Raw genomic sequence first — 12,431 nt, forward strand, 5'->3', positions numbered from 1 at the left:
ATTGCTCGGTCTCATGTCTCTCATCTGTCTCTTGGCAATGCCCCATAGATTCTCTATGGGGTTCAGGTCAGGCGAGTTTGCTGGCCAATCAAGCACAGTAATCCCATGGGCATTGAACCAGGTTTTGGTACTTTTGGCAGTGTGGGCAGGTGCCAAATTCCTGCTGGAAAATGAAGTCAGCACCCCCATAAAGCTCGTCTGCGGAAGGAAGCATGAAGTTCTCCAAAATCTCCTGGTAGACGGCCGTGTTGACCCTGGACTTAATGGTGTTGGTCCACTGTTGTTGAGTCCAGGGTCAACGCAGCCGTCTACCAGGAGATTTGGGGGCACTTTATGCTTCCTTCCGCAGACGAGTTTTATGGGGATGCTGACTTCATTTTCCAGTTTCACCTTTTAAGTTGAATTACTGAGATAAATGAACTTTCCCACAATATTCTAATTTTCTGAGTTTCACCTGTAGTCTAACAGCTGCGAGATGGGGGGAAAGCTGGTGGTTGATGTCTCATCCTGGCTATGTTTTTACCTGGAATATTTCATCTCCGCTTTCTAAAGCTATTGTGATAGTACCTGCCGCTGCAGGTCTCAGAGGCTATCTGAGCTGAATCCTGATGGCTTCCTTGTGTTCCTCACTTTTATCTCCCTTAGAGACCTGTTGCAGTTGTTTCACCTGTCAAAAAGAATCTAGGGATGTCTTGCTAGCGGCACATGCTTAGGCGCATCAGAGAAAGCCTCTCTTTTCCTTAGAGGGAGTAGCTGAATGCAGACACAGAAGGAAGCACCGTAGGATTGCATCTGTTTAAAGGAGCTTGTATAATCTCACTTGGCAACCAGTTGTTGCTGGGATGGGAGACCCGGAAGGAACTTCGTTGTTTCTTGAGCGTTGGTTGGATGAATGCGTTGTGACAGGATCCCCAACCCTGGGACTTCCTGATAGTTTATGTCTCTCTGGGGATAAATGCATCTATTTTGGTTTGTGGGTAAATGGATTTTTTTAAAATTTTGCTTCAGGGCAAATGCAGAATTCTGGGTGGGCCCAGAGGGAATTGTGCCTCTGTAATGAACTCTTCCTGCAAGCTATATTTGTAAGGGGGCCCAGCTATGCTGCTTGTAACTTGCCTGCTTTCGCTGTGAGCACTCGAAGACTGAATTCAGGCCAAGTTTGAAGACTTGCTTACTCTGTGCCTCTCACTCTATATTGCCCTATAGTGCCTCAGACACATACAAGAACCTTACATATACCGTATAACAGACTTGGGTGCCAAGTTAGAATGGCTGTGTCGCTAAAATAAGACTGCTCAGAAACAAGAGGGAGCATACTTGCAGTAAACCCTAGGGTATACAGTGTTGTCAGAACCCTAGGGTTTACAGAAGTATTAAAATATTTGGGGGTGATTTCATGAGGAAACCCGCTCCCCAATCCAATGATGATTGGAGGTTTTTAATGTCTGTTGTTTTATTGTATTTTAATATTTTGTTGGAAGCCGCCCAGAGTGGCTGGGGAAACCCAGCAAGATGGGTGGGGTTTAAATAATAAATAATAAATAATAAACAATAAATTATTATTAGTAGTAGTGGCCATGGAATGCTGAGTTTCTTTGGGTGAGGAAGGCACAAATAATCAAGAGACAGAGGGAAAGTGGGACTAGAATATCCTGAAAGGGGAAATGGCTAGATAGAACATTGAACAAGAGTACATTCTGCAACATTTTATTGCAGTCTCCACTTGTTCATGCTTTTCTTAACAAGGCTCAGGCCAATTCTGAAAGTCACACACTGACAAAAGTTCTTGTAAGTAAGCTGATTCTGTGATGTTCCAAAATGCTTTGTCTTCTGATGGATGCTGGTAAACACAACCCCAGAAGGCCCAACATGAGGAGTGTCGGTGTGATGTGAAAGTGCTTGCCTTGCGATAATTATGAGTCAACAGTGTGAGCCCATTCAGGGTGACTGGTCTTGGCCTCTCCCCTCCCCAGTAGCTGCTTTCACCTTCTCAGAATCCACAGATGGTGGAACAGATAATCAGAAACAGTTGCTTTATACATCTCAAGTTCAATCCCCAACATCTCCCAGTAGGTCTGGGAGAGACTCCCTGTCTGATACCCTGGAGAGTTGCTGCAGTCAGTGTAGACCAGGCATGTCCAAACTCGGCCCGCCAGATGTTTTGGGACTACAATTCCCATCATCCCTGACCACTTGTCCTGTTAGCTAGGGATCATGGGAGTTGTAGTCCCAAAACATCTGGAGGGCCAAGTTTGGCCATGCCTGGTGTAGGCAGTACAAAAACAGATGGAACAGTGAGTCTGCCTAGGTGTTAGGCAGCTTTTTTAGGTAAATATTAATATATGGTTTGGGGTGTGGGCATTCAGACGGCAGTTTCCTGTTTGCAGTATGAAATGTTAACATCGATTGTACTGGGCAAATGAACATACCGTATTTTTTGCTCTATAAGACTCACTTTTCCCCTCCTAAAAAGTAAGGGGAAATGTGTGTGCATCTTATGGAGCGAATGCAGGCTGCGCAGCTATCCCAGAAGCCAGAACAGCAAGAGGGATTGCTGCTTTCACTGCGCAGTGATCCCTCTTGCTGTTCTGGCTTCTGAGATTCAGAATATATTTTTTTCTTGTTTTCCTCCTCCAAAAACTAGGTGTGTCTTATGGTCTGGTGCGTCTTATAGAGCGAAAAATACGGTACTTGCTTGAGTTGGAACCAGTTTTTTTTTTAAAAAAAAGAAAATAGGTGCCAGTGTACAGTGCCTCTACTTAGACATTGCATCTTATTTATTAAAGACATTCCAAAGAGTAACCTCTATGATTCAGGTCAGGGATAGTCCATTTCTGTACATCAGGATTGTTGTTCAGGCACTGATCTGTGAGCACTGTGCACACTTGTCAGGCTCTAGAATGTTGCTACCAATTGACAATATCGACTTAGAAGTTATATAACACTAATTAGGAGCTGTATGAGGTAGTAGTACAATATATTTACATGCGATGATTGATTGGTTCTTCAGCAGCTGTTTTCAAGGACATTTGAATTCAAATGGTCTTTCCCACCACTTAATGAATCCAAATGGCTTCCAGAGATCCCAATCCAGAATGAGAGTCCTACACCTTGCAGTTAGTGGCCTGAATGGGCTGGAGAAAATGTACTTTTCCTCTGTAGTTGTACAGAAATACATATTGCACCCTTATATATACAGTGGTATCTTGGTTCTCAAACTTAATCCATTCCAGAAGTCCATTTACCTACAGAACTCCAAGAGAGGGACAATATTTACAACTTTTTACAACTTTTAAAGAATATTTTATTTTCCTTTCAATTTAAACTGAGCAATTAACACACACACACACATAACCATTTAGTAGTGCCCTGGGGATCTATTTGGGAGCCAACTCTGACCATCCATTGTTCAGATTCTAAAGCGTTCCAAGGTGAAGAGCAGCCAATTCAAATGAATTCAATGCCAAAGGGGGCTCCAAAACAGAAAATGATGCTGCAGTCCTACGCACAATTGCTTAGGAGTAATCCCCATTTAATTCAATGGGATTAGCTTCTAAGCAGGCATGTTTAAGATTTGCCCTGTAAGCTTATTAATTAAAAACAATCTGGTGTACCGGGTATTTTGCAGATCCCATGTGACACCCAATTTTATTTTAACTTTGGATTTGTTTCAGGGGTGAGGCAGTGGGGGTGCTTAAAACCAGTATCTGGGAGCAGTTAACAGCCAATAAATTGCAAGAAAAGCCAGCCTGAGGAACCTGTCTTGTTCTGCATAATGATAAGGCTGGTCCTGCTCAAAAGATCAAGGGCCTGACTGTTATGTATTCAGTGGTCTGTGTTTGCCTGAGCTTGAGTCTGGACTAAGGATTCTGAGCCCCTGTGTTCTGATTCGATAAATGATATCCAATCACAGAACATTTCTGGATTTGGGCCTCTGCCATTGGCCCTTAAACTCTTGAGTCATGATTTGCAGCTTGGAAGTTTAGATAGCCAATCACGTTGGGAGTGGGAGTGGCCCAGGCCTTCAGAAATGTATATAAGCAGTTGCTTTGCCCCTGTTGTTTAGTTCTGTTTGTTCAATAAAGGTTCTTGCTGTTATCACTGTGTCTTGCCTGGTGGGAACCCACCTACACTTCACTGACCATTTAAATTGACTTGCTATACTTTGGATATTTTGGACTGCTTACTAATAAGACACTGTAATTTTTAACAGGTTGGAAAAATAAGGAAGACTTCTGCCCGTAAAAGAGAATTCCACGTCCTCTTCATGGTGATCACGACCATCATCTGTTACCTGATTTGCTGGATGCCCTATGGAGTTATAGCTCTCCTTGCGACATTCGGTAGACCAGGCTTGGTGTCCCCAGTTGCAAGCGTCATACCATCTATTCTGGCAAAGAGCAGCACCGTATGCAATCCAGTCATCTACATACTTATGAACAAACAGGTGAGCATTACAGTTATGTAATGGAAAATGACTTCTGTGCTCCCAAAGTAATATTCCTTTGTTTGAGGACTACTTAGATTAAGAGTTATTAGCATCTGAAGCAGAAAACTCAAAATGGAGGACTTTCCTCCCAAGGCAAGGTAAATAATTTCCACCTTTGCTGGTGCTCAACAATTTGCTGTTTTATTCTGTGGCTGCCTCGCTCTACCTAATGGGATAGTCTTTTGAGTAGTTATGCATAGGATTGCACAGTTAATAGATTAAAACTCACAGGACAACCAAGATTACTTTAGTTGGGCGATAAGCTCAATAGTTATTTTGACTAGTAAATAATAGCAGTTTGGGAGTGGCGCTTTGGGGGTGGAATGAAGGCGTGGGCTTAATATATTAAGATATCGCAACACTGTCAGAGTTGTCAGGCATGTAATGTATGTTGTGCTCATCTCTCCGAATCACCTCTTTTCACACCACAATAGGAAATTCATCTTTGTCATCATAACTGCTTGTACTGACTTTCGGAAACTTGGAAAAATGCCTCTTCATAGACCCATGCTTGTTGTTTTCCCTGAACATCTTGAAAGTCTCTTGTGTCATTCTCCCTGCCCGAGAGCAAAAGCATTGAATTCACCATTTGCAGATTAGGGATACATTGTGATTTTAAATAATATACCTTCAGAAAATTAGGTACATGTCAGCATGTCACATGCTTAAATAGGCAAGATCTAATTTGCCAGTGGAAAAGTGTCATCCTTGAATGGTGCTCTCTTGTGACTCTTTGTAGAAATATTCTTGGTTCTCGTGGGAATGCCTCTTAAAAGCATTTTCATGTTTGGATCTAGGATCCTTGAGGAAACCTAGGATTCCTCCAAGTGAGTTTCTTTCTAGATCTATTTCCGTATTTGTGGTGAGACTGGGCTCACCCAGCAATGTTACAACACAACAGACCATGTCCTCAGCTCCAGCCCAATGCTGAGACCTTGAACCCACCCCTGTGAACTCTTGCCTCAGTACAATGGCTCATATGAGTGCACTGTTAGCTATTTCTATCACACTGTTCCTACAGAATTCAGTTAAGTTATATTTAAATCTATATACTGGAAAGATCTAACGAACATCATTTTGGGGGGTATTGTTTCATTCGTTACGTTATGTATTTTTGTGTTTTTATGCTATGAATCCTGAGATGAAGGGAATTCTACAAACTGAATAAATAATAATAATTTTAAAAATAGCTACCTCACTTCCGGTTCTAAAATGTTAGAATTTCAACACAGCATGTTAGGATTTTATAAACGTTAGAGGAGGTTTTTACTCAAGACATCTTACCGCTAATGTAAAAAGGATATAAAATAACAATAGCAACCTATAGTCTTATTCAAGATGGCAGGTTGTAGAGAAATTATCCAATCATCATAATTCTTTTTAAAAATGTGAACAGTTAGCTGAAAAGATGTGGCAGTACGGTGGTAGAAACCTGCTGAAATGTACTATATTCTCCTCATTTCCTCTCTCCCTTTCATTTGTCTTGCAAGTATATTTTGAAAATGGGATGTAGACTTCCAAGAGCTGTTGGTAAGAATAATTCTTCTGTGAGAGTCAGATAATCAAGGAAAAGAATGCTTCACTACCTCATATATTATTTAAAGCAGTAGCAACTGTGATCTCATCTCTTTTTCATTATTATGTAATATTTACTTATCTTTGGAGTCTGCACAATAAGTTCACACTAACGAGCCAAGACAACCTTCCACCAAGAGGAATACAATAAAAAAACTAGTAAGGGCTAGAGGGCGAAAGGAAGAGTGAGAGATACAACGAAAAAGGTTGCATAATTCATCCTTTCATAGTCATCTTCTTCACCATCATCTTCACCCATTTTAGCTGTAAGATCCCCTCCCTTTACAGTGCTACCTTGGTTCTCAGACTCCTTGATACTCAAACAACTTGGAACCCAAACACTGCAAACCCGGAAGTGTTCCGCTTTGCGAACTCTTTTTGGAAGCTGAACGTGCTCTGTTTTGTGTTATGCTTCCGATTTGAGTGCTTCCGATTTGAGTGCCACATTTCCGATTTGAGTGTTACGCTGAGGTCTGTCTGTTTTTGCTATTTATTTTGCATTTTTGTGGCTCTTTTTTGTTTTGTTTTTGTGACTGCGTGGAACCCAGTTCAGCTACTGATTGATTGTGTGACTGCAGTTCATTGTTTATTGCTTTCATTTTATGGATCAGTGGTCTCGCTAGATAGTAAAATTCATGTTAAATTGCAGTTTTAGGGGTTGTTTTTGAAAGTCTGGAACAAATTAATCCATTTTGCATTACTTTCTATGGGAAAGTGCGCCTTGGTTTTGGAATGCTTTGGTTTTGGAACGGACTTCTGGAATGGATTAAGTTTGAGAACCAAGATACCACTGTATATATAAGGGTGCAATATGTATTTCTGTACAACTACAGAGGAAAAGTACATTTTCTCCAGCCCATTCAGGCCACTAACTGCAAGGTGTAGGACTCTCATTCTGGATTGGGATCTCTGGAAGCCATTTGGATTCATTAAGTGGTGGGAAAGACCATTTGAATTGGTTCCCACCTCCCTGTGGAGGAGAAGGGTCACAGAGAAGTCTAGTTGCATCAGGAAGTGATCTGACCATGGCACTTCTTTTGTTCTACTGGAACTTTGTCTCAGGTCACCCATGTATGTAGAGGTAAACACCAAATCTAAGGCATGTCTACGACTATGATGAGTAGGGCCAGATTTAAGAAACAATGAAAATACAATTTGAAAAACCACACAGTGCAGCACAGCACGTTACAATTGCTACAACAGACAAAAAAGAATGATAATAATTTAAGTTGTGCGTCAAGATCCTCAGCAATTTTCAAGTGATCTATTGGAGGAAAAACATTTGGCAACCACTGGCCTGGATTGAAAGGATGATTGATTCATAATGAGCTATAATAGAAGTTTCAATTAATCTGACCGTGACAATTTTTATAAAACTACCAAGGCTGTAAAATGTGATGGCTTTAATAGTCTGTGGAATTAATTTTTTAAAAGTTTGGCATTTCATATTTAAATGCTGCTATTCTCAATTGATGCCTGTCATTGTAATTTAAAATTATATTCTGTATTTTTAATGTTATTTTTCGTTTTGTATATAGTGTGACAGCCTGTGGCTAAGTCACTATTTAATAACCCAATTAGCTGCTTCCCACAGCCTACAGGCTTTATGACTCTTTTCTAGCACACTTATAATTTTATTCCTTTTCCATCTCCAAGAGGTGTAAAACTGATTCTGAAAGCACAGTAATTGACATTAAAACACACAGATGTGTGTAATAGTTATGCAAGAACACACACAGGATGGCTGTACTTGTTACATCCTTCCTACACAAACTGTTCTTTCAACATTATCATCCAAGGAGATTTACATTCTAACCGTTCAAGATGAATCTCAAGGTAATGGCAGGACTAAAAATGTGTGAAGTCTTAAAAAACTTTTAGGAGTTTGCCTGTTTATCTTCCAAATTTGTGCTGACATGAGAACAGACTACAGTGGTGCCCCGCAAGACGAACGCCTCGCAAGACGGAAAACCCGCTAGACGAAAGGGTTTTCTGTTTTGGAGGCGCTTCGCAAAACGAATTTCCCTATGGGGTTGCTTCGCAAGACGAAAATGTTCTTGCGAGTTCCCGCGGGTTTTTTTCTGCTTTTTCCGCCGTTTTCCTAAGCCGCTAAGCCGCTTAACAGCTGATCCGCTGATAAGCCGCTTCTCAGCTGATCGCTAAAAGCCGCTAGACTGCTAATAGCGCTAATCCGCTAAGCTGTCAATGGGCTTGCTTCGCAAGACGAAAAAACCGCTAGACGAAGAGAATCGCGGAACAGATTCTTTTCGTCTTGCGAGGCACCACTGTACTTTCCCCCGCATGCAAACATTACCTCTGAAGCAGCTTATTATCATTCCCAAAACAACAGTAAATAGTCCTGCATACTCCCTTCCCACCCACAACTCAGGGAAATCCATCATCAAAAGAGAGGAGGAAGGAAAACATTGCTTTGTGTATACTAACTCATATTTATAGATTCAGAATTAGAAATTACTGTTATAATTTAAATAGGAATACCACACTCTGATCATAGTGAAGAAAACTGTGGCCAGGTGATGTGTCCCTGCTCAGTGTGCTATACTGATGCTACAAATAAATATATAATAATAATAAATGTTCATGGGGAACAGTTCTCAAGGTCCCTGCCCTCCTCTATTTCTCTCCCACCCTCTCTCTTACACACGGAATCGTAGAATTAGAGTGTTGGAATGAACCTTACTTTCTCTTATAGAAACAGTATTCTAATCTTGTTTATCAAACGCTGCCATTAATAAATGCATTTCCAATTGAAGCTGGATGTTGAAATGATGACTTGAAGATTGGCCTATGGGCATATGTCATTCTGTATCCATCAATCATAATTTGCTTGGCTAAATAATTCTGACATAGTATTGTTGGATAAGGAGCTAGGTGAAGTGCTCTCTTTCAAGCTGTATGTTAGAAGTCCTTGGGTCTGCCAACAATTACTTACGGACATTTTTCAAGGAAACTTTGCCTTAGTTAGGAGGACCTTCCGCCCTGGGATATGCTACTTTTCATTAGAGCACAGAAGTTAAGTTTAAAGTTAGCTTGTCACAATGTTTGATCTGATTGATTGTATTTCTATGGCACTTTTGATTCAAACGAATCTCAATGCAGCTTACAAACAATAAATAATACAAAACGATAAAACGTAACAGAGCATCACAAATACAGCATAATGTCTGTTGCATGCGTAATGAAAACATTAGGAATCCACTTTATTATCAAATTAACGGCTGGTATAATGGCTATAAATGTATCTGGAGGTTTGCAAGCCACCCTGAGTGTGCCCACGCATCAAAGGACAAGATATAAATTATGGAAACAAACACAATTATTTATTCTATTGCTCACTTCTGAAGCTATCCTTGATTATATGGAAAAATGTCTAGGATGTCACTAGAGGCCCCTGGCAATCATATCTAGCCCCAGTCTGGGAGCAGAACCAGTTTTAACCATCAGGCAGCTGCCTAGGGTGGCAGAATTTTAGGGGCAGCAAAATTAGAAGGGGAGTAGAATTTGAAAGGCGGCAAATGATGACCGTGTTGGTGGAAGCAAGAGCCAGCAGCTGCCATTCCCTTCATTGTGAGTCAAGGACCCGCCACCCGCTTTGAGATAAATAAGACATAGGGACACATGTATATTTAGGTTAATGGGCTAAAGAAGGCCACAACTTTATTGGTTACAGCATGTGAGTGGCATTGGCTTAGGCACTGGATCAAACAATCTATACATGACTCCACCCCGGGCAGCGGGGAGTCATCCTAAGGTTAACAACCAGTGGGAGGAGCTTGTTGATGCAAATACACCTGGAAGCTTCCCCTGATGTCACTGGGGGTCATGCCATAGCCCTAGCAAGCAGCAGGGCATTGGACAGGATCCACAACAGCTGGATTCCTTTAGCGGAATACCCAAACAAGGGGATTATTGGGAATGTGGGACCGCTGCATCAACATTATCCTCCCAAGTGAGTTTTGTTGGGGAATAGAGAGAGAGCACAGAGCTCTCCTCAGAGCTTCCCCATCTTGAGAGGCCCTTTTGAAGTCCCAAATATCAGAGAGACTGCCTCCTTCCCATCAGACTAGCTCAAGTGCTCAGATTGGGGCCCTTTGGGTAGTGTCTCTACCCTCAGAGGCTTGGGGGAGGGTGGCGGTCCAGGAGAGGGCATTCCATGGCAACCCCTAAGCTGTGGAACTCCATCTTCACAGAGGTGTATCTGGCTTCTGAAGGAAGGTGCTGAAGATGCACCTCTTTGGACACTTTGGGTATATACTGTTAGGACCCGCCTTATTTTTTATGGTTACAAGTTGTTCTGTTGTTGTTAACGTTGTGTTTTAATGATGGGACCTTTGGGTGAAGGGCAGGCAACAAATCAATAAAGTGTTGGCTAAATTGTTGGAAGCAGAAGTGTGGAAACATTTGGCATAGATGCAGTCCAGACACACCCTTCATAGTTTCTCTCTTAAAAGCAGTGAATGGAGAACTTCCAGATGTTCCAGATGTTCTTGGACTTCCAACTTCCGTTTTTGCCAGCCAGCATTAATGGTGGGTCAGGGATGGTGGGTGGGATTGTCCCAAGAGCATCTTGAGGGCTACAGGGTTCCCACCATCATCTCAAACACATGGCGTTGACTTAAAATTGTGCATTCATGAATTACTGCTTCTGACATTCATACATAGACGGATTTATAAGTTCACAAACAGAAATGATAAATCAGCAGTTGACTAATAGCGATTTGTTGGGCATCAGATTTGTTGATGAAACCTGCATGCAAGTGTGCAGTCTGCAAAGCTGGACTATTAGGACCTTGTACAATCACAAAGTTGACTATGGATTCAGCTTAGGTATTCTAATTGGGTTCAGCCTGGGTATTCTTAATGTTTGATGACAAACGAATGGATTGAAGACCTTTTGCAGAGCCATTCAGATCTCAGAAAAAGTGACTGGGGCTACAGGTTGTACGACTGGCATTTAAAAAGCTTGTGCCCCTTCAAATTAACCTTTGTACTACAGCTCTTACTGAAAAGAGTACTGTAGAACAACCAGTCAGTTGCATGTACTCAGAAATAAAATGTAGACATTTACATTTAGTGCAACATGAAAACTAGAAGCTATGGCCTTTATCTTTTTAAAGACCATGTAAAAATTATTGGGGTGTGGGGAATGGCTTTCCTTGTAATTTTAAGCATGTGTGTGTTATCCATTCTGAATAGCTTGGTGCCATGATAATGTCCATGTATTATTTAAGGCCATGGAAGTAGAGATTATAAGATGTTAAGAGCTGTGAAGGCAGAGTGAGTGAGATGATGCTCATCCAATAAGCCTAGATCATTTAGGTCTCTACTGAGGGAAATGGTGTTCCTTTACCCATTTGGACTTGACTTCTACTCCAGAGAGGTCTTTTTGAGGAGCACAAGATCTGGTACACTTTATCCATGCCTTTGAGCACACCAGGTAGCTGTTAAGTCTTGCGATGCCAACAGTCTTTAGGAAACCTTTAAGGCTAGCTTGTGGAAGCCTTCTTAAACACAGAGCTTCCTTTGCGAGGTCTGTGAATTAGTAGTTTTTTAAAAATTCAGTATGCCTTAGCAGTTATAGATCTTTTTGCTCACACTTGCCTTTCCCCCCGTTCTGTAACTTGTGGCAGGAGGGAATCAAATTACCCTATATTTTTCGCCCTATAGGACGCACTTTTCCCCCTCCAAAAATGAAGGGGAAATGTGTGTGCGTCCTATGGGGCGAATACAGGCTTTCGCTGAAGCCTGGAGAGTGAGAGGGGTCGGTGAGCACCGACCCCTCTCGCTCTCCAGGCTTCAGGAAGCTCTGCGCAACCCTCGGGAGCCCGGCGCCAAGCCGCGCCGGACTCCCAAAGGTTGCGCAGAGCTGCCTGCATTCCGAAGCCTCGGGCGCTCTTCAGCGCGCCCGGGCTTCGCGCAGCTCTCTGCAAGCCTGGGGAGACAGGTGTGGCTCCCTAGGCTTGTGGATAGCAGGCTTCCCCCGCGCCAGCCCCGTGCCTGGGGGGGGAAATATTCCCCCCCCTTTATTTCCACCCCCAAAAAACTAGGTGCGTCCTATAGGGCGAAAAATACGGTAGGTCTCAGGGATAGGTCACTTCTCACAAGGCTATTCATCAAAAGTAGCTTGGAGACTAATACCTAGCTTATTTTCGGAATGTATAAGCGAGATGAGTGCCGCAACCCCAGAGTCGGTCACGACTGGACCTAATGGTCAGGGGTCCCTTTATCTTTACCTACAAGTTAGTTCCTTAATGGCAACATTTGTTTTGTAAGATACATATTTTAATCCCCTCATGTTAAATAATGAGAGACTGAGGCATCCAATCAAATAAAAAACAAAAACAAA

General features: G+C 42.1%; 1 protein-coding gene across 1 annotated transcript in view; it reads left to right on the top strand.

Moving 5' to 3' along the window:
* LOC309339809 (parapinopsin-like) overlaps positions 1–12,431 on the top strand; it is a 42,547-nt gene that overhangs the window by 21,599 nt on the left and 8,517 nt on the right. The window contains exon 4 of the mRNA XM_081858272.1: positions 4,214–4,447. Coding sequence (XP_081714398.1) covers positions 4,214–4,447 — 234 coding nt within the window. The remainder of the gene's footprint in view (positions 1–4,213; positions 4,448–12,431) is intronic.

The sequence above is a fragment of the Podarcis erhardii genome (genome assembly GCF_964252035.2).
Source record: "Podarcis erhardii genome assembly, chromosome: 4".
Lineage (NCBI taxonomy): Eukaryota > Metazoa > Chordata > Lepidosauria > Squamata > Lacertidae > Podarcis > Podarcis erhardii.